Raw genomic sequence first — 27,386 nt, forward strand, 5'->3', positions numbered from 1 at the left:
AAAAGCTAAAAGATCATAGCTATTTATTTACTTTTTAAGTTAAAATGTATATAGGATTAATTACAAGAAGAAACAGACATGTAAGATATATGGAAAGGAAAAAAATGTGTTAGTGTGCACAGGGCAGGGAAACACTGTCTTAGATTTTTCAGGAATCATTTTAACAGAGCATGTCAAAAATATTCAACAAACACTGACTTTGGGAATTTTCTTGAAAATCATCAACTGCAAAGAAAATCACCCAACCACCTCAACCCCCCCGTTTCTACTCTCTCACACTCCCACCCTGTGGGGCTTGGTTATCCTGGATTCCTGGACCCAAGGGGGAATGGCATTGTTTCGGGATCACTACCAGGTAGGAGACAAGCTGAGATTGGCTGGAGGGTAGAAATGGGAGTAGCCCATGCTTTCAAATATGGTAGTGTCCTAAATTCACCCTAGGAAGCCATGGAAACCCAGTGTTCTCAGAAATGAGAACAAGTGCTGCAAAATGACTGCTGGCCAGGGTAGGACCACAGCAGACTCACCATGACTAGACCTTGACCTGAAGGGGGCTTCCAGACCAAAAGCTTCGCTAGAACTCGATAAGAGATACACCCATGGCATCCATCTTTAGAGGCAGCCATTTCTAGCATTTGCATTCCAAATCCTCAGGGATCAGATAAAAATCCAAAATTAACTAGAGCATGAAGCAGCAGTGAAAGGACCCCAGACGTCAGCCTTCATGCTGAGAAAGTTACCAGATTTATGCTTTCATTACTGAGTTAGGACTTTCAATCTCACATGTAGATAAAGCTACTCTTCCTTTTCACTCCTGTCAGGTCCACAACTTCATGCAGATGTAAGGGACAGAGTAAATATTATCTTCAGGAATATGGCCATGAGGCCATACTCAATACATGCCCATGGGGTGAAGACAAGCAGTTCCACAGTAACTCCAACGTTACCAGGTACTCATGGCAGGGCTGGCGGGGAAACGTGCATTTTAATGGACTTTACAGCCTTCCCATATGTGACTGTTACCACAGAGATATTCTTTCCAGATGAGTTTGTCTTAAGGAAGTGAAGAGGGAGGTGGTTGTCAAGATGAGATTAATGGAGGTGTGTCTATGTGTATGTATACACACATACACATGCACTGTCTTAGTCATCTAGTGCTGCTATAACAAAAATATCTCAAGTGGGCGGTTTTAACAAAGAGCAATTTATTCTCTCACAGTTTAGGAGGCTAGAAATCCAAGTTCAGGATGCCAGCTTCATGGGAAAGCTTTCTGTCTGTGCTGGCTCTGGGGGAACGTCCCTGTTACCAATGTTCCTCTGGTCTAGGAGCTTCTCAGAGCAGGGACCCCAGGTCCGAAGGACAACTTCCTCATTAACATAACTGCCTCTAATCCTGTCTCATTAACATCATAGAGATAGGGTTTACAACACATACGAAAATCACATCAGATGATAAAATGGTGGACAATCACATAACACTGGAAATCATGGCCTAGCCAAGTTGACACCCATTTTGGGGGGACACAATTCAATCCATGCCATGCATGACCACAAAATTTACAGTAGAGCTGTAAAGGCAAAGTCTGAAGGTGGTAGACATCTACAAATACTCAAGGATGAGTCAGCAGGGAGATGCCCTTTCAACCCTCAGCTAGAACACCCTTTGCATTTACCACACTGCATTGTGGCTGAATGTGTCCATGTCTGTCTCCCAAAGATGCTAAAGGCTAGAGGCTGCCATTTTGAATTTTAAATCCCCAGTATCCAGTCCAGTATTTGGTATGTACTAAGAGCTCAAAAAATGTTTCTTTAACACAGACTAAACTATACAACTGCACAACTATTAGTTGTATAGTTGGCTTCTAGGGAAGAACCACTTCTCCATGGTAACTTAGAAATTACCAATTATATCAAGTGAGAAAAAATAAATTGCTCTATAGAGTTGCACCAGTCAATTTAGGAGAACAGAAAAAAATTAAAAAAAAAAAAAAAACCCTTCCATGAAGGCTCTCACTTTCTTGTGTGGAAGATAAACAATAAATAAATACATAATGTCAAGTAAAATGTCAAGGTAAAAAAATGCTATGAAAAAGGTAGTTGTGGGGGAAGAACATTCTAGGCCCAGAGATGGAAGTGTGACTGTTGTGTCTGAGGCCTGCCAAGGAGGCTCAAAGCTAGGGCGGAGTCAACAAGGGACAGGATGTTAGCAGCTGAGATCTGAAGGAGGACAGGAAGCAGCAGGAGTAGGACCTCAAGAGCCATGGTTAGGATACTAGACTTTATTTTAAAAACCTATGTGTAGATTTTGAGCTGGAAAGTAGTGATCTGATGAACATTTTTGAAGGACTGTTCTGGCTGACAAGCCCTGGTGGTGCAGCGGTTAAGAGCTTGGCTGCTAACCAAAAGGCTGGTAGTTTGAATCCACCAGCCGCTTCTTGGAAACCCTATGGGGCAATTCTACTCTGTCCTGTAGGGTCACTATGAGTCAGAATCGACACAATGGGTTTTTTTGGGCTCACCCTGGCTGCTAATATGGATATGCCACAGTAGGGAGTAGACAAATAAGGTGACTATCACAATAATCTGGGAAAAAATTTATTGAGACTTGGGCCAGGTTGGAAGCAGCTGAAGTGGTAAGAAGTTATCAAATTCTGGTTCTATTTTAAAAGTGGTGCTAAAGGACCTGCTGAACAATTGGGGTTAAAGAGTGTTGGAGGAGTCGAGGATGACTCCAAGGTCTGAGGTCTCAATCAATGGTGGCAAATCAGGTTGAGATGGGAAGTGGAGAGGAGAAGGAAATGTTATTTTGAAGCTTACAGGAATGATGACTAAGAGTATAAGTGGAAAGGCAGTAATAAGTTTGGGTGATGAATCTGCACTTGATAGTCTCACCAAAATTTTCTGCTTAGAGAAAGATGAGGACATAGAGATGGGTCAGATTGAGGACTTGAGGAAAAATGACAAAGTCTACCACAACCACGGTGAGACCATCCTTCAAGTCTTGCTTGATTCCCCAGTAAAGTTTGGTCAGACTCTGGCAAGGGATGGTTGAAAGTCTGCCGGCATGAATTTGTAACAGTGAGCTCTACATGAGTAGGGTGGCCAGGGAGTGGGATCAGGACTGGTGAGAGGGCATGGCCGAAAGCCAAAGTCTCATTAGCCGTTGTACAGAAGCCCTGAAGTGAATGGAAAGAGAGATGAGGCTGGAGAAGACCCCAGAGCACACAGGAAGAAGGTAAGGGCCTTGGCAAGGTAAGAAGGTGGAAAAACTGGCCATCTTCAAAATGACACTGTCCCTGTCCATGTCAAGGTCCAGGATGTGGTCATGTCTTATACGTCAGAGTTGTGACAGAGGGAAGCAGAGTAGAAAGGAGGTAATTCTAACCATCAATGACCAATGAGATAACGAGGTCTAATGGGTCCTTGGCAGGGATCATGAAATCGCTGAGGATGACAGGAAAGATGGAAAAAAGGCAGGTAAGACCGAGGAAACTGCATAGGATAGTCCAGATACACAGACACAGAGATTAGTGGAGGGTATGGGTCGCTGGGGGGAAATCACTTGGCATTTGAAAAGAAAAAAAGTATTAGGGAAATATACTTCAAGCTAATAAAAGATCTGTTGCAATATCGGAGTTGCCACCTCCCGGCTTTGTGATACGGCCTGTGTAGCACAGTTAGTTAATTCATAATTGACAAAGAAGACATAAAAGTATGTCTCACCGTTTGTCTTAAAGCTGAATTCCTTGTTTTGGAAAAGAATAGAGATAATGGTGGGACAACATGAAAAATTTAGTCAACGTCATTGAATTGTAAATGTGTAAGTTGTTATATTGGTGGATATTTGTTGCATTTATTTTCACTGCATTAAAAAAAAAAAGGAAAAAACAAGCAAATGACTGAATCTCTGGAAACAATCTTGAGCATCGCTATTTTTTAAAACAAATTACCCTGACATTTTCCAGTTCCTATGTCACTGGTTATCAAGGCTCAGTACACATATCAAGTATATACCAAATATAACCAGATACAAGAAACCCTGGTGGCACAGTGGTTAAGTGCTCAGCTGCTAACTGAAAAGTCAGTGGTTCAAACTCACCAGCCACTCCACGGGAGAAAGAAGTGACAGTTTGCTTCTGTAGAGATTACAGCCTTGAAGACCTCATGGGGCAGTCGTACTCTGTCCTGTAGAGTCACCATGAGTCAGAATCGACTCGATGGTGATGGGGTTGGTTTTGATTTAGTATAACCAGATACAATTAATTTAGGTGAAACTCGGACTTATGTATGGGAAATTCCAGAAAGGTCTGGAGCTGGACAAGAGGATACAGCCTGTATTCCATGGGCTTACTATTCAACTGTGGATCAAGTTAAGGTAAACTTTAAATCATTTGTGTTTTGTCAATTCCCAAAATAGACATACAGCTGAAGAAAGATAGGGTTAGAGTTTTCCTGTGTTAAAATCCCAAGAAAGCTAGCTGCTCTGCAATCCACCTTGGTTTCATTTTTTCCAGTTATAACTAACTATCCTATGACTGCTGATAACAGGTAACACTTACAGAAACTAAATGCTAGTCAATAGAATATTTTAGTCCCCTTTTGATATGAAAATACGTTAAATTCAAAGAACTGAAGTACATAGATTCCAAGCTCTATTACATGATAATAAAAATGCTGAGTTCAGCAGTCAATCACAGCACAAACAAAGCTGTTATTTGGTGAAATATCTCAAAGCCAGTAAAGCACTCAACAACCACCACAAATCAGAAGATGTACCGAGATTGCTTTGAAGAATTAAATTCACAGTCCAAATCTCTCTCCTGAGTTCTAGACCTGCAGATCCACCTGCCTACTGGACATCTCCACCAGCATGTCCCATGGGCACTGGAAACTCAGTAACTCTAGCAACACAGACACCACATCTACCCATTCATTCAAGCCAGAATCCTGATGTAAAGGAGCTACTTCTTCCCTCTGGCTCATTCAGGCAATTCACCTACCTGCGTATAGCTCAATCCCTTCCTTCTTTCCCTCCCCATAGTTCAGGTCCTTCTAATTTGCCTCAACTACTGCAATGGCCTCCCAGTTTCCAGGCTCTTCTCCCTCCAAGCCTTCCTTCACTCCACCACCAGAATGATTGGTCTAAAATGCAAATACGCTGTCATTCCTTGTCCAATTTTTCAATGGCTACCTATTGCTCCTGAGAGTCTAAAATTCCTTAATATAGCCCAAGGGCCCATCAAGACTTTATCTGCCACTACTGATGACCAGACAAACCAAACTGCTTGCAGACTCAACAGTCTTTCTCCTATGTGCTTGCTAGCACTCTATGTACTTCCATTGGAGCTGACAAGTGGTTCACTTCTATTTCTCTATTTTCTCTACTAGACTGAATTCCTGGAGGGTAGGAGCACTGTTTATTCATCTCTGGATTCTTAGTGAATGGCAAAATGCTTGGCTCATAGGGGCATTCATGAGCTTGTTGGATAATTAGACCCACACTGTTCATTTGGGGTTCAAATGCTGCTCTGTAGCTGAGTCAATTTTTGAAGGCTCCATACATCTGTTACGTCAGTATGCCCCACACAGCATACTTACTACTCACCATTGTTACAACTATTTCAAGAGAAATTTTACTGTATTGGCAGCACCATATTGGGCAAAATCTACTACTTAACTCCATCCCTTCGAGATTCCTGAGGTCATGGTGATCAGGTCCCAGACGTCTGAAATCCTGACCTACCTCACAAGGATGACTAACGTTTTTACTTGTTTTCAGGACCTCTATAGTGGATTAATCGGCCCACTGATTGTCTGCCGGAAGCATTACTTAAAAGTACATAATCCCATAAAGATACCGGAATTTTCCCTGCTGTTTCTAGTTTTTGATGAGAATGAATCTTGGTATTTAGATGACAATATCAAAACATACTCTGATCACCCTGAGAAAGTAAACAAAGACAATGAGGAATTTATAGAAAGCAATAAAATGCACGGTATGAAATATCATTCCAAAACCTTTTTGTTTCTTAATCCTTTTCTTCTTTCAAATAAAATTACTTTAAGACTAAATATGTTTCCTCTTACAACAGACCTCCCCTGCCTCATTTTGTCTGAGGGGTGGCGTTCTCTTCCAAGAAAAAAGAAACTGTGTTCCCAATCATTGACTAATTCCTCTCCCCCAATTCCAAGATCTCATTCCCTTTTAAATAAATCCACAATTAGCATTAGGGCTTTTGGAGCTAACTGGCTAGAAAAGCGTTGTATGACTTTGTTGACCTTAAGGTATCCTCTTCCCCCTTTGTAGCGAAATAAGTCCTATTACCTCAAAAAGATCCTATACATTAACCTAATAATTCTATTTTCTGTGAAGTAGCTATTGGTTTAAAATATCCTGAAAGGTAAAATAAAAATCATGTGCTTTCCCCAGCAATCAATGGAAGAATATTTGGGAACCTGCAAGGTCTCACAATGCACGTGGGAGATGAAGTCAACTGGTATCTGATGGGAATGGGCAATGAAGTAGACTTGCATAGTGTGCATTTCCACGGCCACAGCTTCCAATACAAGGTAAGAGCTATCCTCGGCAATTACCCTTGCTCTATCTGAAAATGTCTGCATACAAAGAAAGAAGGTATTTTCTAGAGACTTATGAAAAGTTGGACGTTTCAAGAGACAACTAAACTATTTTTAAAGAGTATGCGGCCACGTCAGTTGGCACTACCAGCCCTTGCGACACCTCAGGGTCATCCTTGAATGTGCAGTTTTTACTGGACTTTCATGCAGCTCTGTTCAGATATTCCTAAGGCATCTGAATGGAATTGCTAGCAGAGAGGGTAAGGACTACCCACTTAATAGTGGAGCAGAGGAGAGAGAACACTTTATTCCAACTCTTGCCTCGCCTGTTCTAAATCCTGCATCTTAAGTAGCCTGAGAGCAAGATCTCCAGTTTGTTGTTAAACAACTCACTGGTCCGTAGATCTCAAGTATTAGTGCTGATTTCAGCAGGAGCCAACAGCCCCTTTTGGAAATGCTTTATTTTTACCTTTCAGTTAGAGCAGGAAATTCAGAAGCTACAGAAAAGCACACTGCAGAAAAGTCCATTTTGTTGTCTCTATTTCATTTTACATAGATGTATTATATTTTTAATGGGCTTTTCAGTTCTATCCCTAGAGAGATACCCCAACTACTGTCTCTAGTCAAGACTATTCCTCAACTGCCCTTGGATTTTGCCTTCTCCATCAGCCTCCCTTTCTGCTCCCTTCATTACCCTCCTTGCTCTAATGTCTCACAGAGAAACATTTTTAGGATAGATTCTGGCAAAAGTGAGGTTAGGGCTGACATGGGGCCACAGCTACAGTTCCCTTGTGTAGCTCAGGTGTTCTGAGAAAGGCACGTCAGAGTCAAGATGTCAGAGGTTCTGCTGGATGAATTCACTCTCATGATATCTTCTGTCCCTCACACCCACTTCATGGCCAGTGTCAAAGGCTTAGTGGGAATACAGGATCCAAATGTGCAGAGATTTCATTTTTTTATGGGTTTATTCATTTTCAAACACCCCTCAACTGACCGATAAAAGGTTATTTCAGGGAACTGTCTCGTATAATAAAGAAATAAAACGTTTGTCATTTTTCTAATTAAGAACAGGGGCATGTATAGTTCTGATGTCTTTGACATTTTCCCTGGGACATACCAAACCCTAAAAATGTTTCCAAGAACACCCGGAATCTGGTTACTCCACTGCCACGTGACTGATCACATTCACGCCGGAATGGAAACCACTTACACCGTTCTACCAAATGAAGGTGAATATCCAATTAGTGCTTCCAGAAGGCACGTGTCATGACCACAGTTAGGATGTACTGCTTCCCTGCATAGTTCCTCCAGTACGAAGCATCTGTGAATTCATTGCCCTGATTTCCTTCTTCCCTACCTCCAAACAGGTATTTTTATATTACTGAATGGCGTGAGATACTCTCTCCTGACAGCCTATCCTGGTAACAGCACCAATAGCTTCTAAGCTTAGACACACTGATACCAATTTGATGCTGTACATTTATACCTGAAGCTGATGTACGGAAGGTGCCATGTTAGTTTCTTATCAAGAAGCCATGACTTACAAGACACATTTTGAATTTACGTTCTTTCTTCAAACGCTCACTTTTTTCTAGGTATTACCAGGTACACAAAAGAGGTCCCCAAGCAACTCTAAATAATCAATGTAACTGCAAGAATTAAATTAGGCAGAACAGTGTCTTTCTGTTCTTACTAAAAAGGAGGGCAGATAAATATTAATGCTTGAGAAAGATTTGTGGAGTGGAAAAAAATCTAAATTCCCTGCACCCCAACTGCAGTAACAACTTGCTCCCCGCCCCAACCCATGTACAAACGCAGGAATATTAGCAGCCCGTTCATGGATAAACACCAATGAGATGTTTTGTATCAACTACTTTGTAGTTGCAGGCTCTGGGTCTCTCCTGGGTCTTCTGAGTTAGGAATTGTTGGAACTGGCAATAGCAAACCCAACAGGGGGAAATTATCTACAACAAAAAAAGTCCCTATGCTTCCTCCTCAAAATAGAGATTAAAAGGAACACATAAAGGAAAGAAAATATAAGGTAAATATCCTTTAAGATTTAAAAAAAAAAAATCATTAAAAGATTAACCCCTAGAGCAAATGAAAAGTTTTAATTTCTACTCCTGGGTCTTACACAAACACCGTTATAACATGAAAAGCTACTTCCATTAAAACTGTCTATATTACCAAGTACGGTACTGACAGCTCCAGAATACCAAAGGCTTGAACAGGCAAGTAAACCAGTGGGTTGAATACCAGTAGCCATGGGACAAGGTGAAGAAGACAGTCAAACGAAGAAAAAAAAAAAAAAGTTAAAGTCTTTAAAGAACATTCAAAACTAGTTGCTTTCAACGCCAAGTCATGGTGACCCCATATGTGTCAGAGTAGAACTGTGCCCCATAGGGTTTTTAGTGGCTGATTTTTCAGAAGTAGGCTGCCAGGCCTTTCTTCCAAGGCACCTCTGCACGGACTGAAACCTCCAACATTTCAGTTAGCAGCTGAAAACATTAACTGTTTGCACCACCCAGGGACTCCCATTAGCATGCATGTAAACCACAGGAAAGGATGGTCCCAATGAGTAAAACAACCAACGGTGAGGGAAGACTGAGGCATTCGGGATTCCTGTGTCCAGGTGTCTGAACAGCACAGGATGACCCCTAAAGGCGAATATTACACACACAGACCCTGAAAAGGCTCCTCCCTGTATAACAAGACTGAAAGGAGAAGGAGATGGCTGCTTGGCTAAGAAAGGGGAGGTTATCTCAGCTGTAGGGAAAACTGCAGAACAAAAAGCGAACGCAAGGGAAATGCTCAGACTGGAAAAAAAAGTTGGAAGAGAAATTTACAAAAAGAAAAGGTGTTACGTAGGACTGAAAGAAGCAGGAATGAACTGTGTGAACTGTACTCAGAAAAACGGGCAACCACATGGATCAGTCTAAATTATCTTTATATAAAAGTCTGAAAAAGTTTTGGGCAAGTCTACATTAAGTCTGAGTCTTAGAAAAATTCTGCCTACCATGACCAAGAAGAGAGCACGTGGGGTTATAATGGAATCTTTCAATATAGGAGCCAGGAGACAAACAATTTCTTCCACAAAGAAAAATAAAACTTAGAAAAGAATGATGGGTATCCTGTCATACTCAATGGAACATTCCATTGCCCCTACCAGGATAAAGTATCACAATAAAGACCTCAGGTGACCTATTACGGCAAACGTAGGGACCCTTGAGTGGTGCAGATGGCTAAGCACTCGACTACTAGCTGAACGCTTGGTGGTTCAGACCCACCTGGAGCCACCTTGGAAGACGGGCCTGGCCATCTGCTTCTGAAAGGTCACATCCTTGAAAACCCTATGGAGCAGTTCGACTCTGCACGCATGGGGTCACCGTGAGTGGGTATCGACTGCAAAGCAAACAACAATGTGACAAATGTAAAAGGCGCTTTTTAAAAATGGCGGCATTACTATGAGTTTCAGTTCTGCCCCTAAACCAATACCCTATGGCCACGTAGAAGTCAGACAAGCTTTCAGATGCAATTCGTAAGAGAAAAGCTTGCTTTTGGTGCTACGTTCCTTATAGGCAGGGACTGCATATTCTATATTCCTAGCTAAGTACCCAAATCCAACCCTCTGCTTGACAACTAACTACACAGTAATTCAATGAGAAGGAATTTCTAAAACTTTTTTTGGACATAATTTCAATAGAAAAGGTCCAAGAGCAGTAGAAAGAATTCTCATACACCCTTCACCCAGATTCTCCAAATGCTAACATTCTGCCATGTTTGCTTCTCTCTCCACATGTAAGAGCCCTGGTGGCACAGTGGTTAAGAGTCTGGCGGCTAACCAAAAGGTCGGCAGTTCGAATCCACCAGTCGCTCCTGGGGAAGCCTATAGGGCAGTGCTACTCTCTCCTAAAGGGTCCTTCTAAGTCAGAACTGACTCAATGGCAACAAGTTTGGTTTGCTCCACATGCACACACCTGTATTTCCTAAAAAACAATGATGGTTCTTGCAGATAACCGTAACACAGTTATCAAAATCAAGAAGACATTGACAATGATTCGCTACTAAACATCTTTTTCACATTTTGTCCATTATCTTAACCATATTCTTCACAAAGAAAGAAAACCCTGGATCACATACTGGGTTAAGCTGGCGTGTCTTTTTAGTCTCCCGTAATCTGGAACAGTTCTTCATTCTTTGTCTCTTGTAACGTTGAAGTTTTCCAAGAATACAGGGAGGGCACAGAGAAGGAAAGGTGTGTTCTTCTCAGTGCTTCATGTCAGGAAGCGTGAGATGTTGGTCCATCTCACTACTCTGAGCATTTGGGTAAGGTGGTGTCTGCCAGCTGTGAAGGTACTATTTCTTTCCCTTTATAATTAATAAGTGTTGTATGGAGAAGGGATTTTTCCCTAAATAAAGTACTACTGGAACGAGAGAGACGTTTTCAACATGAAAAAAAGTGCAGAGACATAAGTGAATTACGAGAGACTAAACAAACATTTTAAAAAATTAGAATACATATAAAGCATCATGTACTAAATTTTTAAACTAATACAACATATACTATTTTTAACAAAGGTCTTAAATTTTTTTTTTCCCCATACAGACCAAGTCTGACTGAAAGAAATAAATTGGTGATAAGTGAAAACAAAAGAAAAAAAACCATGGTTCAAAACAATGTAAATAAAAGTGCTGAATGGAACATTTACTTTGGAATGGTTTAGGAGCATAAAAAAAAAAAGAGAGAAACTGAAAACATACACCTTTATGCATTTGTGGGAGAAACTCTATTACTTTGTTACAGGCGGAGACAGGAGACTGACACTAGACCCTAAAAAAGTAATAAAAATGATTCAAGTTGGCCAATCACATCACCATTACGAAGGCTTTGCAAGGCGCATTCATTAAAAAAAAAAAAAAAAAATCAGTACCAACCAGATGTTCTCCTGGGTTGCCCTCTACTAAAGTTCACTGAAATATTTCCAAACACTGCCTTCCCATCAATCCCTCCAAAATGCTGCTGACATCATCATCATTCCTAATAAATTGCTGGGGGACATGGGGACACAGGGTGTAGAAGAAGGAAATTTAAATAAATAAATAAAAAGATGCCAATCCGCGTTTTGTAATCCCTTGAAGAGATGGTCAAAAGAACGTTGCCCGAAACTCTGAAAGGCAGAGGTGAGAAACAATTTTATAGGGTAAATCCAGTAAACATTAATGCTACTATCAGGAGAAAAGCTTCAATATACCGGTGTGGCATAGGCTGGACTGAGGATTTCCGCCCAGCCTTAAACAGAGCAAAGGTCACCACGAATGAGCTGAACTTGAACTCAGTATTCTTTAACAAGAGGTTAAGAAAAGAAGACACAGTTGGGAATACAATAATGTATTTCTTTATTTTCCCATACACTCTAGAGAGAAGTAGGGCAAGGGTAGGCATCAACAAAAAACAGAAAAAGGCTTTGGCTGAAAACATGCATTCCATAAATCATGTTAATAGCCAGACAAGAACGAAGTTAGTTCCAACTCTTCTAAACTCCTGCTTCATTTGATTCAGAGAGAGACACATTATGAGTTTTGAAAGTAACAAGAAAATAATGTTTGAAATCCTTTAACATCTTTCTTAAAGAGAATTAAAAAAAAAAAAAAAAAGGGAAGGGGGAGTTACCCAATAGAGAAATCTGGAAACATCAAAAACATAAAATTCTGGACCGCTGGGAGTGACCTTCTTTCAAGCGTACTTGGAAAATATTTCAAGTGTTCCTGGCATCAAAAAGATTGTCATGTCTTCAATGACAGTGAGCTGATGTCGCCCCTTGGAATAAAAATCAGTCTCCTCCTTTAAAAAACTATGGCTTGTTAGAGGAATTATGTCTTGAAGTTTTTCTACATTCTGGGTAATTAAAAAGATCCAGGTTACAGATGAGAAATTAATAGTACCACTACGTGGTAAGGTAAGCAGCCTGAACGCACTTACTATATATATAATATACATTCAGTATGCAAATCTTTTACTTGTATTTTTACCTGGAGCTCAATAGTTTAAAATTCAGTCTTATACACCACTGTGGCATTTATCAAACAATAAATGCTTCCTTCAAGTCAATGACTTCTTTCGACAGCAGTAGAGAAGGTATGGCAAAAAAAAAGCTGCAGTGCCGTCTTCTGGGAGGACGTTCAAGAAATCCCTCAGCTCTAGTTCCACAGCCACAACAGACAATGTTTCTGTTTGCAGGAAAGAATATTTGAGTTAGTACTAAAGTCTGTCTTTACCCAATTCTCCTCTCATCATTCAGCCAAAGAGAAGCTAGTTCAGGTAACAAACTTATTATTATGAAGAGAGAGAGAGAAAAAAAAAAAAAAACGGTATCTTAAATCCATAGACTATTTTATGGTTTCAACAACCTCTTATTTAATCCTTTCTAGAAACCTTTGAAGTTTAGATTAGCCTCATGCCCTCTGGATTTGCTATTTCACCGCTCAATGACTACGTTATTTTTTCAACAGAATTTTATTATCCTTTAAAGAAAAGCAGAATCACTTGGGTTATCTTTTAATTGTTGTAAAAACATATATAACACATTTGCCAATTCAACGTTTTAGGCGTGTACAATTTAATGACACTACTTACATTAATCGTGCTGTGCAACCCTCACCAGTATATGTTGCCAAATTTTCCATCGCCGTAACGAATACCCTGTTCTAGCATTTGGGCTATACCACAGCTAATTCATAAATACTGTTTGCTAGAATAAGAAGTACTATTAACTGTTGGATAACACTGTTGGACGACATTTTCTGAAGTCAGTTCCTTTCCATTCTATCTGAGATTGATAATATTATCATAAAGGCTTTCATGTTTTCATCAAGCACCAATCTGCCTTCCTGACCATTCATCTTTTTCCAAACCGCAAAATAATGTGCTCTAATGAACTTTTTCAGTATTCTCTAGGGAAAATGCCACACTTTAGAACACTATTCCCAATAAAGATCCAGTCTTAGAACTTCCTCCACGTTTTAGTGCCATGCCCGTGTTCTCTGCATGCTCATCACTCACTCTACATGCAGGGTGACTGAAAGACAAAATTCCCTGCTCAGGTGTGTGTGCCTTTATCCAGAAATCACCTGTTCAATATTTAGCAACGTGTATTATCCTTTGCATAAAGAAGCAAACCTGCCCTTCTTGCTACAAAAGTTAATAAACTGAGCTGCTGTTGAATACAGAAAAGATCTCAAGCTCTGGAATCAGACAAATTTGGGCAGGAATCTAGACGACTACACCTATTAGCTAGGTGACTATAAGCAAGTCAATTATTTAACCTTCTAGTTTCCTCATCTATAAAGCAGTGGTACCATCAACTAGCTTTCAGTAATTGCGATAATTAAATTAAAATACAATGACGCATATCTGACATATAAAAAAGAAAAACAAACCCATTGCCATCAAGTTGATTCCCACCCATAGTGACAGAGTAGAACTGTCCCATAGGGTTTCCAGGGAGCGGCTGGTAGATTCAAACTGCCAACCTTTTGGTTACCAGACGTAGCTCTCAACCACTGTACCACTAGGGCTTCATCTGACATATAATAAGGCCTTAATAAACAGCCACCACTAACTAGTTTGCAAAACCCATGTCAAAAACACGAATTATTGATGCTTCCCTGTCAAACCAGTTTGCTTAGCCTAAATGTGGAACCCAGTTAGTACCCTGATGTAAAAAACAGGAGCCCTGGTGGTGCAGCAGTTAACAGCTCGGCTGCTAATCAAAATGTTAGCAGTTCAAATCCACCATCCGCTCCTTGGGAACCCTATGAGGCAGTTCTACTCTCTCCTATGGGGTCGCTATGAGTGGAAATCAACTCAATGGCAATGGTTTACCCAATTCTCCTCTTCTCCCAACCCATGAGGAGCTAATACGGGTAACAAAATGTTTTAACTTCAAGAACAGGGTATCTTCAATCATCAGAGCACTGTGAAAGTTGATATAGTACTTTCATATCTCTCTTCTCATTTAATTCCTTCTAGAATCCCTTGAGGTTTTTTAATTTATTTAAGCCCCAAAGATGCTGTATAGTGACGAGTGGTTATTATGCCTGATTTACAGTTGAGAAAACTGCAGCTTATGGAAAGGTTATAAGTTTGCTCCACTGCACTCACCAGCCACCCAAACCTCCTAGTCACACAGGAATGAGCCATCTAAATTAAATCTGATCGTACTTAAAATCCTCCAGTGCGTCCACAAAAATATTTGTCAAATGCTGAAAGTAGTTATTTTTAGCTGCTGGGATTTTAAGTGATTTTTAAACTTATTTTTATAATGTACTACAGTGCTAGAATTTTTTTAACAATGAGCATAGTTCATTATTATAAAAAAACAGTAACAAATATGTCTTTAAAACAAGCTAACCACAAACCCCAGTTTCAATGTCTCATGCATTAGAGCGACAGTTCTCACCCAGGGTGATTTAGCCCCCCAGGGGACATTTGGCTGTTATTTTGATACATTTTTGGTTGTAACGACTTGGACAATGCTACTGGCATCTAGTAGGTAGAGGCCAGGGATGCTGTGGAACATTCTATAATGCACAGAACACCCTACACCCCACAACAAAGAATTATCCAGTCCAAAATACTGACAGTGACAAGGCAAAGAAGCGCTGTATTGCAGAGATAAGAAATCGGAGCTCCTAAGCATGTTAAGCCCCTGACCTCCATCTCCAACCTTGCCCTCTTGTAATGTCGCCTAATACTTTACTTCTCATTAGTCCCAGGGTATTAAAAATCAGCTTGCTGTAGTTCACTCCGCAAGTGGCAAACCTGGACCTCCATTCCAATTCTCTATATTCCAATCCTACGCTCTCCTCGGTACACTAGAGCTGCCCACAGAAAGATCTCCCTTGCAATTAGACCTGGATAAATATACAGAGCTCGGAGTTTAATAGCGGTTACCAGGGGTGGGGGAGATTACTGTTTAGGATGCAATGAGTTTCTGTTTATGGGGATGGGAAATTTGGCCAAAGACACAGGTGCTGGCTACACAACACGAATGATGTAACTGAGCTCACTAAACTGTCTACAGAAAAAATGCTGAACTGTTAGATGTGGGGTTACCTAAGATTTTACAACAATTAAAAAAAAAGGGGGGACCTGAAGTTCAGGCGTCTCCCCTCCAAATCAATAGTTACAGACGGCTCTCGAGGAAGTGGCATGCTGCTGGGGAGGACACAGCAAAGGAGTGAACAGAACACTATACCAGCTCTCAAGATATGCCAGGCTAAGAAAGGGACATCACACACGGCACTCAGTCCCTCAGCCCCGCACACACATACATGCACACACAAACATACTCTGAGACAGAAAATTGGAACTTTTAGAGAAGTGATTATGGGTAAGCATGAGAGAGTGTGTGTATGTGGATCATAAAAGGCTGAGGAAGGGGCTTTGGGCTAAGATGACGACGTTCCTGGGATGAGAAGATCTGGGACGCCTGCACTAGAACACGATTCCCCAACACAAACAACCATTTCAACATTACATGATAAATCTGATGCAACTGGGTCAAGGTGTCAAACCTCAGTCACTGTCCATCTTCTGAAAACCAGAAACCCTCAGAAAGACGGGTAGGACGAAGGGCTAGCGTAAAATTACCTACTTGTCCTCCCAGTCACAAACACAGAGCTGTCATTAAGTGAGAATCCTTGGGAAAGCCACCTCCAACGGCCGCTGGCTCTGCCTAACACTTTACACACCAATTCCTTCAGGGAAAAATGGAATTCCAACTCTGTCAGTTTCTAATCTTTCAAGCACACTTCAATCAGTACGTGCTCTTAATCACTGGGCTGCTGATTAATTACTGATATTAACACACAACAGTATAAAAACTGATTTAAAAAATATACTGGAATTTAGAAATGACTAAAAATTATAAAAATTCAAATAACTATACTGTAAAATACTACATAGAGACACTCAACTTTTAAAACCTTAAGAATTTTGTAATTCCTCAACAGGTTTATAATTGTGATTAATAATAATAAATTTCCTACATAAAGTAAATTAAGCATCCAGATCACTGATAAAAAATTTAATTGCCTTAATGGCTACTCAAAGTTTTAAAATATTAAAGTTGTGAGTTTCCATGTCTGTGGTAACTTACTAGATATTTTAAAAGATTAATTTAAAAGAGTTACCCAGCCCTATGATTAGAAGAGATTACAAGAAATAAAAAAAACAAACCCGTTGCCATCGAGTCTGTTCCAACTCATAACGAGCCTATAGGACAGAGTAGAACTGCCCCGTAGGGTTTCCAAGGAGCAGCTGGTGGATTTGAACTGCCAACCTTTTGGTTAGCAGCCGAGCTCTTAACCGCTGCAAGTGGATACTAAATGTGATGACGGGGAGGAGGAGACTTAAGTTCTCCAGATGACTCTGCCCAGGCCATCTTCACCGCAGCTCAGAAGCACAGGAAAACACTAGAGAAAGCAAAGCTTTGGCAGATTATGGAAACTAAACTTGAGACTTTAAAATTTACAGTCCAGGGGGAAAAAGATCATTTTACCTTTTAATGATGACAAGTAGAGCTGATATTTCTCTCCACCACATTTTGTTCTCTGACAAAGTTCAGGCAGCAGTTTTTTCCACCACAGAGTCTATCTTATAAAAAAATGAGTAAATCTGAGTTGGATAAAAATAAATACTCATAAAACAAAAACCCAGATTTCCAATGAGAATAAGGAGACTATACAGCAAATCACCAGACAAAAACATCTCACTTCGTTTAAAGGCACCAAGCGTTGTTATAACAGAGGCTGTATCAGCAGTGAGTCTTCTACTTGGACGGTTACGTAACACAGAAGTCAGATTCGTACCTTGCCAAGCCAATACTACGCATATTACACATATGCACAGGGCTATTTTTAAGAAGAAACATAGACATGTCCTGTTATCATCTCTTAGGTGACAAGAAGAAAGAAAAATAAGGTATCGAAGTCTAAAAGTCTTCTAATTTCTTAACTAAAAGACATAAAACGGGAAGTTTTTCCATCATTCGTAGTTTCCCACATCTTCTAGTAACAACCTACTTCATCAACAAGAGATTTTAATGAAGATGACATACCATTGCCATAAACTAAACCAGTTGCCACAGAGTTGATTCCAACTCGTGTCAACCCCATTGTTTCAGAGTAGAACTGCACTCCACAGGGCTTTCAGTGGCTGTGATCTTTCGGAAGTAATTCGCCAGGCCTTTCATCCGGCTGGATTCGAACCAACAACCTTTTGGTTAGCATGGTTGTCGTTAGTTGTTGTTGAGATGATTCTGACTGAGAGCAACCCCATGTGTGCAGGGTAGAACTCCTCACAGAGTTTTCAAGGCTGTGACTTTTCAGAAGCAGGCTGCCAGGCCTGTTAGCCAAGGCAACTCTGGGTGGATTGAACTGCCAACCCTTCGGCTAGTCATTGAGTGCTTAACTGTTTGCACCATCCAGGGACTCCATCATCAGCATAACATACATTAAACATATATACTGATTTGACCCACATAATCCTGTGAGGTTGGGCCAATTTTTTCCCATTCTGCAGGTAAGGCAATGGGATTTCCAAATCTGATTTCACTGCTCATGTCTAAAAATGTAGTCCGAAAAGCATACCCGGTTCTCTTCTTTCAGTTCATGATTGGCATATGGAATGACGGCCTCTGGGCATCGCTCTAACAGTGTGTCTATGCACTGTTCATACTCTTTCAAGCGTGTACGACACAGAACATGGACACTGAGGCCTGCAACAGTGTCTTCAGAGAGCAGCTCCAGGAACGGAATAACGGAAGCTATGTCAAATGAAGGGCCACATATAAGAGACTATGAACAGAAAGGTGAAATGTTATGGAATGAGGCACCCAAAAATCTAAAACACAACAGACAGGATATAATTTTTACAAAAAGATTAAACCTCACTCATCCAAAGAAGTAAAAAAAAAAAAAATGCAATTTTATAGCACGTATGTATGGTTCTTATTTAATACATCTAAGTGGAGAAAAGTATTAGACAGTCGTCATACCACATCTAGTTTAAAGAACAAAGAAAGATCTATTTAAGAGAAAGCAACTATTTTTTAAACACATCGTTTTATTTGTTTTGGATGGACCGTAAATTAAAACTAATGTGATTGTTTTAGGACTCTACATTAAGAGAACAATCAATTATACGGTCAGTGATTTTTGTCCAATAATGTTCTCCACAATAGTATTTGTAATGCTGGTAAATTAGAAATAATCTAAATGTTCAATATACAAAAAAAAAAAAAAAAAAAACCCAAATCAAACCCGTTGCCATCGAGTCGATACTGACTCATAGCAAGCTTATAGGACGTGGTAGAACTGCCCCATAGGGTTTCCAAGGAGCTGCTGGTGGATTCAAACTGCTGACCTTTTGATGGGGAGGGATAAATAAATTACAGCACATTTGTATGATGGAATATTATATAATCATTAAAATTATGCTTTCAATGGCTATTTAATGAGAAAATGCTCATGATGATACGAGCATAAAAAATGTCATCCAAAATTATATCCAGGGCATCATCACGTTTTGTAAAACACGCACAGGTCCATGCATGTATAGAAATATCATTTTTAGAGCATCAAAAATCACAACAGAGATTAGCTCTCTAGAAGGAAGGCAAAGCACACTTTTTGTTTTGTCCTTAACACTGTATTTTCTATAATGAACAGCACATACATAACCAGGAAAAAAAAAGTTTAACATTTAAAAAAACTAAAGCCATTGTTTAGAACCTCATCATTTATGTTCACGTCATTTGCCACAAGTTCAATGACACGGAGCAGGTATTACTTCTGTAATCAGAATTCTACCACCATCTTACTTTTCGACATTTAAAGTATAAATACACCTTCTGATTCTACCAGCAAAATAATCTCCCCTTTCCCTTTCTCCTGGAAAAAGGTGAGATGGGCGTGTCCTGATTTTCTTCTCTCTGCATCCTTTTTGCTACAGCATCTTCTCAGACGCAGAGGAGGATATGGAACGTGAACTACCCGTTTACAGTCAGCCTGACACTCTTCTTTCAGGTGTCTACCAAGCAGTGGCTAGGAAACTAAGGTTGGTCCCTTTCCTTTCTGTGTGTTTAGTAATCACCTTCACGTGGATAATTTCCTGACTATAAAACAGCAAAGAGGAAACAAGGTGGCAATCTCTCACGCACGGGATCTCCCAAGGTGAGAGAAAACACAGGTTATTTCTGTATTCAACTTCTGATTAAACGGAACGATAGGCAGAAAAAGAAAGGAACAAGGCAGGGATAACCCAAATCGTAGTTAAAAGGAAATCAGTCAAAACTTGGTACAAAATGCATTGGATCTGTGAAATTTTACTTAGCTTTGTCCATATTGTCAAGAAATGTTAAGAATAACATTACCAAAAAAAACAACCCAAACCCACTGCCGTTGAGTCGATTCCGACTCACAGCGACCCTAAAGGACAGAGTAGAACTGCCCCATAGGATTTCCAAGGCTGTCATCTTCATGGAGGAGGTCTGGTGGTACAGTGGTTAAGAGGTCAGCTGCTAACCAAAAGGATGGCAGTTCGAATCTACCAGCTGCTCCTTGGAGTCAGAATCAACTCGATGGGAGTGGGTTTGGTTTGGTTAGGGTGCTCTGGGAAGGGGATGTGTCAGATTTTGGAGTTAGCAGTGGGGGGCTTCCTTAGTTACTCTCTGTAGAGTGCGCGTGCTTTACCTGCTCTGAGTGAATAATCAGTGAAGAGGCCACCACTGTGTGGTCAAGGGCAGGAGTTACAGGCAGGCAGATCTAGGCCTGAGGCCCGGTTCCTCCCTTAGGGCTCTAATATAGATGTGGGCCACCAATCTACATGAAATATTTATTCCTACATGAAACAAAACTGCTTGCACATCTAGGCCAGCGTGATCCACCAAGTCAAATGTGAACTTTATCTCTCATTTCCAGTCAAAACACTGTCACGGTCAGAATTCTTGCAGGATACTCTCTATTTTATTGTCATGCTTATTACTTTTCAAAAATCCTTTCTAAAAAAATGAATTAGATCAATAAAAACACCACTAAGTATTTGTTGCACTTTCACTTTACCAGTGGTTTTCAAGGCCATCCTCAAAATGGGGCAAGAAAGTCATGTGACTTGGTGAATGAAGCTCACCCACCCACCTGAAATGAATCCAGCCTCCCAGGGTAGACAGAGGCAAGAATTCCTTCCACAGCTCTTGAGTATGTCTAACTATGGATTCTGCCCCCAAAATTAGACGCTATCACTCAACAGGATGCCCAAAGTCTTACCATATTTAAATCCTACACTATATTGTAGTGTGTATATTCATAAAGAAAAGTGGCATTTTTATTACCTGTAATTTTGAAAGGTCTTCTGTATAATTTTTATCAGCTGAGGAATCGTATGATATTAAGACGTTAACCCATGGATAGATTAAGCCATAATGACCGCAGGTGTTTATCTAAGATGCAAAAGACATTTATCAGAAACAGAATTAAAAAAAAAAACTTTCTTAATCTATTTCACAAAATGCAAGCCATCATTAATCCTCTGCTGTGTTACAGAATTAGGTATTCACTTTCCCTGGGAGTGGAAGTCTTTTAGAAAGTAGTCCCCTTTCTAGCAAAAGAACAACATTGCTTTCAAGATAATTGTACTAAAAAAGAGTTAACAGTAATACTGGAAATAATATTTATTTTTACTACTTTCCTTGGGAAGCAAAATATCTTCCCTAAGTTTTCAAGACTTAAGTTCCCACACAAACAAAACAACAAACCCATTGTCATTGAGTCAATTCCAACGCATAGCGACCCTAGAGGACAGAGTAGAACTCTCCCACAGGGTTTCCAAGGAGTGCTTGGTGGATTCAAACTGCCAACCTTTTGGTTAGCAGCCATAGCTCTTAACCACTACACCACCAGGGCTCCATACAGCCCCCTTATTTAAGAAGTTGGTGACCTTCCTAGTTAGCTTATATTACCCATGACATTCAGAAGCAGTAAAGGGGCTGGAAGAGAGGAAGGGGCGAGGAAGGTAGAGAGGAGGTGTTACGGCTGCCCCGAGTGCTACAAAACAGCTCTTGCACACGCAGCCCATAGGAAATAGCGGCCCAGTAAGGAAGTCTCCTCCCAGGAGCCTTCTGCAGTTCCTCTCCCATCATGGAAGTCTGCAGATGTCCCTTTTCTCTTGTTCTACTGAAAGCACACAGACATGGTGACGTTTCTGGGAAAGCCCCTTCCCACATGCTTTGGCTACTGAGGTACTACTCCAAGTAAGCAATACGGGAGCTGTTGGGGGCATCTTTAGAAAATATAATTATTTAAAATGTGGGCAACTTCAGTCCCAGACAAGCTTTAAGGGTATTTTTAGCTCCTGCATAAATATCTGGTAATATAAACGAGGTTTGATTCTAAGCCATTAAAAATAGGAAAGTGCATCATTGAGCATAACGTAGCAGTTTAATGTATTATTCCGTTATCTTACCAGATCCTCTGATGTTCGCAGTGGTGTGGAGTCAGGAGGCTGCCTCTTAGACAACCTCCAGATGTAGTGTGATGTCAGCTTGAAAAACAGTTCCTGAAGTACCACATCTGGGACACACGCGACAAGCTGAGCTTCCCAAAAGTCTACCAGGAGCTGAGGAATCGTATCTTCATCCTTGCCACAAAGTGCCTTGGCAAACAGTGAGACAAACCGTGATGTCCCCAGATAAACATCGCATTGACCAAGTTACAGCTGGATATCACAGCAACTTGTGCGTCACGCATTTAATAATTTATCATTAGCATTAGTGCCACAGAAAAAGCAGATTTCGACATTTTAGCCGGAAATAAATCGCAGGTTGTATTAATGCAATTTCCTCAGATACATTCTTTGGATCTGTACTTTTATAAACTGATTATGTGTAAGTCTGTTTTTTCAACAAACACACGCAAACGAAAAACTCACTTCTCTTACTGATTCTCTCCTCCCTCCCTGATTTCACCAAGCCATCCAGAGAAATTACGTTTTCATAGAGACAAACCTTAAAGAAGGAATCTGCTTCTTCAATTCCAATTTTGTTGTTCTTCTGTAAGCCCAGGACTGAAGACACGAGCAATCCGGGCTGGGTCTCCTTCAAGTGAACTGCAAGCTCGGTTGGAAAAATCTGTCCCTTCTGCTGCTGAATCAGAAGCCGAGGTTCCAGGATGAAGCCACATATCAACTTCATCTTCAGACAAAAAGAAATTTGGGAATAAAACGTACATCACATTCAGGTTGTTTATCTTGGAAATACACACTAGGGGAGTCACAATTCATGGTCAAGCTATTAATAATTTACTCTTATCTCAATTTTTATTTTACTACAAAGGCTAGTTATTACTCTCTAAGGATATTATTGTTGAGCTGACTTACAGAACTTATTAATATTTACATTTTTAAGCAGCAAGGTGTCCTAATTTAGAAGATGGCTTTATGTTTAGGTCTACTTGATTTAAAAAATATATAATAAAAACTTTTTTTCCAAAAGTATGGAAGGAAAATTCATTTTTTAAGAATTCTACTCTTTAAAGTAGAGAAGGCCTTGACATCAACTTGCTCTCATAAAAAACCCATCATCTGTATAGTAATAACATACTTCTAATGTTGTCTTAGAATCTAAGGCCACATTGTGGGCTTCTCACCAAAGTCAGGCAACAAAATCAACAGGCGAGCCAGACTGCCTGGTTTGTTGTCTTAGAATCTAAGGCCACATTGTGGGCTTCTCACCAAAGTCAGGCAACAAAATCAACAGGCGAGCCAGACTGCCTGGTTCAAATCCTGGCTCTAGGACTCACCAGCTGTTTAGCCCTGGACGAGCTATTTAACCTCTCTGTGTCTCAGTTTCCCCATTTGTGTAACAGATACAGTAATAGCACCACCATACAGGACTGTTGTAAGAATTAACTAACGTATTCGTGGGGCTTAGAACAGGCCTGGTACCTGATCAGTGCTCCATGTTATACTTACTTCCTTCCCCCAAATGATTAACATCTTTGGCTCACGTCCCCAAACAGCCTCTGTTCAGGACAAAGGCACCTTTCCTGCGAGACGCCATTCAAATGCCCAATCCTCTGTAGGTCTTTTGTGATTTTCACAAGTGAAAGTTATCTCTACAACTACCACACTCCCATGGCTCACAGTCAACGTCCCACTTGCTGTACTTATATAGACATCACTCTGCTCCGTTTCAGTTGCATACTCCGTAAACCTCATGTAAGGTCTAAATATAGGCGAGGGGCAGAGCCTGTACATTCTTCAGCACCAAGCACGGTGCTCTGAACACACCTGACCCTCTAGGTTGAAAGGTCTTTGGATACCCATTGGTACCATTTATCAGTTTTATTTCTTTTTTCATTTGCCAGATCTCAAATCCTAAACACCTCCATTTTGGGTCACTTCCCTCCTAATCCTAAGTTTATTTTCCTTACAACTGAAAAAACTGAGCTAAGAAGAAAGCAAAACACCTCAGGACTGGTGGGTCCTATTTTATCGAGTCTGGTGTGATGGCCAGGCAGGGACCCCCATACCTCTGAATGGCTTTTCATTTCATTTCTGTGCATCTCAAGATCTCCTATCTTCAGAGCCATTGCTGCTTTGGCCAAAGTCAATAATATTGAGGAAAACCCAGAAGTATCCAGCTTCCTCAGATAGCTCATGGCGGTTAAAGGGTTAATATTCTTCATAGAAGAACTACAGAGAATGTGGGGCAGTTGTTTCGGCTCAGCCACGTGGAACATCTGAACCACTTTTGCTGCTAATTCCTTTGGTGAGAATGAACAAGAAATAAATGATCAGTCAGCTAACAGAAAGCAACAAAATCAACAAAAAAAATATGAAGCTAAGATAAAAATGGGGCCCTGGTGGTGCAGTGGTTAAAAGCTTAGCTGCTAACCAAAAAGGATAACAATTTGAATCCACCGGCCACTCCTTGGAAATCCTACGGGGCAGTTCTTTACTGTCCTATAGGATCATTATGATATAAATATCCCAATGAAGATAAAACTATAGTATTACATTTTGATTAAAAAAGACAGCGTGATGGTGACACCTGAGATGGCCTAATGTGATCGCTTTGCTGAGTTACGATAAAGAAAAAAACAGTGAAAATGTGTACCAAGTTGTGGCCAGCATTTCTAGTTTTAACTGGAGTTCAGAAAAAGAAAATAAACGCTTAAGTTATGCTTAAAAGTCCATTATATAAAATCACAACTTAGTATAAAACACACCCAACGAAAGCATTTATATGAGAAAATTTCATTTCTCTCCAAACCTTAAAACATCTGGTATCACAATTTCCAACTTGGCATATTTGCATTCAACTATTTTTATAAATACTCGCGGGGCTAAAAATAAGCCTTAATAATGTCCAAGGTCACTGGGTCAGGGCTTCATAAGTGAACCATAGATACAAGGCTTGGAGAATGGAGCCTCTAGGGTTGTGGGAGGGGCCTAGATGAGAAGAAGGCAGGCCCATGCTCTGTCACTGTTCTGAGGACAGGCTACCATCACACTGGGCAGGTCACTCAACTACAATAGATCACATATCCCTGTCGTATAAGGAAAAAAGGTGAGAAGGTGATCTCTATGTTTCTTCCAAAGCTATCACTCTATCATTATAAGTGAAGAAAAGGGGACATTAGTTACTTTCTTAGAAAAAGAAAACCATTACCGAAACGTATTACTGAAGAGGAAAAATATTTGGAATTTGCCTTTAAGTAGTATGACATAAATGAAAAAGTTATATATGCTAGATATTACTGAACAGAAAACTATATTCACTTCACTTAATTCTTCCTCCAGGTTTTCATGAAGTGAATGGTTAATATAAAAGATTAATCCCCTCGCATATCTCTGCGATCCATCCTCTGCTGTCCAATCCACTCGGGCCAAAACTTCAGCCATAGACAGGCCAGACATCTTATAGTACGGCAAGGCCAGGTGGGAATGCTGGGTGTCAAGCCTAACGGAAAGCAAATAAAAAGATCTTTACCTTGTCATCTGTAAGCCTGGATAACTAACACATTCAAAAACACAATGTATCATACTCTCTAAGCCAAACCAAACACCAAACCCACTGCCGTCGAGTTGATTCCGACTCATAGCGACCCTATAAGACAGAGTAGAACTGCACTATAGAGTTTCCAAGGAGCACCTGGCGGATTTGAACTGCCGACCTCTTGGTTAGAAACTGTAGCACTTAACCAGTATGCCACTACGGTTTCCTCATACTCTCTAAAAAAAAAGAGGACATAAATTACAAAAATACTTTTCTACTGCCATGAGTAGTCGGAACAAACGCCTAAGTTTTATTCTACAAAGTCATTCTAACTCATGCAGTTTCTTTTTGCCTGCTCCTAATATAGAAAAACAACAATTCATGAAGTGAATTTTAGTATTCATGATGTGTTTCTAAAATAATGTCTATGTATACAGGTCAGTTTTATTACTTTATAGTCATTAACATGAATCAAGTCAACCGTTAAAACAACCTTACATGAGAAGATTTCTTAAACATCATTCTCACGAATAAAAATGGCTATGCATCCTAGTGTCCCTTTCTGGCGTCCTAAAAACACCGACTGCTAAGATTAAAATCACAGACTATCCAACGGGTACCTCTCCTTTAAGCTAAAAGACAATAAACTAGCAATGTGTTTGTCCTTGGGATTTTTAACTAGTCACGTGCTCCTCAAGGCCTGAAAAGAAATTACGAATTCCTAAATTCAGTAGTGGTAGGAAACTCATGAATTTGAGACTTACTGCTCAATTATTAGATTGTGACTCCTTGAATAAATGAATAAATAGACCACCTCCCCTCATGCATTCCCCATTTAACAGGTAACTACCTGTCATGGATTGAATTGTGTCCCCCGCGAAATGTGTGTCAACTTGGTTAGTCCATGATTCCGGGTACTGATTGTGTGATTGTCCACCATTTTGTCATCTGATGGGATTCTCCTAGGTTGCTATGAGTCAGAATTAGCTCAATGGCAGTGTTTTTTTTTTTTTTTCTTCCTTTGGTTTGTAAAGACTACCTCTATGATGTTAATGAGGTGGGATTAGCAGCCGTTATGTTAATCAGGCAGGACTCAATCTACAAGATTAGGTTTTGCCTTAAACCAATCTTTTTTGAGATATAAAAGAGGGAAGTAAGCACAGAGACTGGGGGACCTCATACCACCAAGAGGGCAGTGCTGGCAGCAGAGAGCATCCTTTGGACCCGGGGTCCCTCCACTAAGAAGTTCAACCTAAGAAGCTCCCCAGCTGGGGAAGATTGATGACAAGGACCTTGCTCCAGAGCCAACAGAGAAAGCCTCCCCCTGGAAGTGGCACCCTGAATTCAGACTTCTAGCTTCCTAGATTGTGAAAGAATAAATTGCTCTTTATTAAAGCCATCCACCTGTGGTACTTCCGTTACAGCAGCACTCAATGACTAAGATGCTACCAGAGATGGAAAAGCAAATAAGTAAGTAAACAAGTACACCCCTCTTGAGCTCTGGGCTTCACCAACCTGCTGTAACAGTCTCCAAGGTGCCCACAGCTTTCCTTAAATGCCTCTAAAAGCTCTGTCTTCTCTCCAGGCTCCAGCTGGTGAGCATCCATCAGGGCAGCTCTCACTAACAGATGAGCCTCGCTGAGAAGGTGGATGCAGCTCTGGGTTGTCGCAGTCTTGTAGGTATTACTATAATCTACCTAAAACAAGAAGGACAAAGAGTGAATGTGGCTGAAAAAAGACTCCTACAGGTTT

General features: G+C 40.5%; 2 protein-coding genes across 10 annotated transcripts in view; one reads left to right on the forward strand and one right to left on the reverse strand.

Moving 5' to 3' along the window:
• CP (ceruloplasmin) overlaps positions 1-22,190 on the forward strand; it is a 63,849-nt gene extending 41,659 nt beyond the window's left edge. The window contains exons 14-20 of one of the 2 annotated variants that reach the window (XM_049867487.1): positions 822-950; positions 4,269-4,375; positions 5,780-5,996; positions 6,431-6,570; positions 7,643-7,805; positions 19,592-19,696; positions 22,103-22,190. In XM_049867487.1, the coding sequence (XP_049723444.1) occupies positions 822-950; positions 4,269-4,375; positions 5,780-5,996; positions 6,431-6,570; positions 7,643-7,805; positions 19,592-19,695 (860 nt within the window). In that variant the 3' untranslated portion in view covers position 19,696; positions 22,103-22,190. Of the gene's footprint in view, positions 1-821; positions 951-4,268; positions 4,376-5,779; positions 5,997-6,430; positions 6,571-7,642; positions 7,806-11,182; positions 11,679-19,591; positions 19,697-22,102 lie in introns of those variants that run through there. The other variant, XM_049867488.1, reaches the window with a different exon arrangement.
• Positions 12,001-27,386, reverse strand: part of HPS3 (HPS3 biogenesis of lysosomal organelles complex 2 subunit 1) — a 54,625-nt gene continuing 39,239 nt past the window's right edge. For 3 of the 8 annotated variants that reach the window (XM_049867489.1, XM_049867493.1, XM_049867492.1), the window contains exons 9-17: positions 27,150-27,331; positions 25,418-25,598; positions 24,166-24,399; positions 22,641-22,826; positions 22,100-22,288; positions 20,970-21,077; positions 18,229-18,435; positions 17,139-17,229; positions 12,001-12,804 (exon numbers count right to left, since the gene is read on the reverse strand). In XM_049867489.1, the coding sequence (XP_049723446.1) occupies positions 12,677-12,804; positions 17,139-17,229; positions 18,229-18,435; positions 20,970-21,077; positions 22,100-22,288; positions 22,641-22,826; positions 24,166-24,399; positions 25,418-25,598; positions 27,150-27,331 (1,506 nt within the window). In that variant the 3' untranslated portion in view covers positions 12,001-12,676. Of the gene's footprint in view, positions 12,805-16,816; positions 17,234-17,258; positions 17,491-18,228; positions 18,436-20,969; positions 21,078-22,099; positions 22,289-22,640; positions 22,827-24,165; positions 24,400-25,417; positions 25,599-27,149; positions 27,332-27,386 lie in introns of those variants that run through there. The other 5 variants (XR_007515088.1, XR_007515087.1, XM_049867490.1 and 2 more) reach the window with 5 other exon arrangements.

Source organism: Elephas maximus, chromosome 23, assembly GCF_024166365.1.
Source record: "Elephas maximus indicus isolate mEleMax1 chromosome 23, mEleMax1 primary haplotype, whole genome shotgun sequence".
Classification (NCBI taxonomy): Eukaryota; Metazoa; Chordata; class Mammalia; order Proboscidea; family Elephantidae; genus Elephas; species Elephas maximus.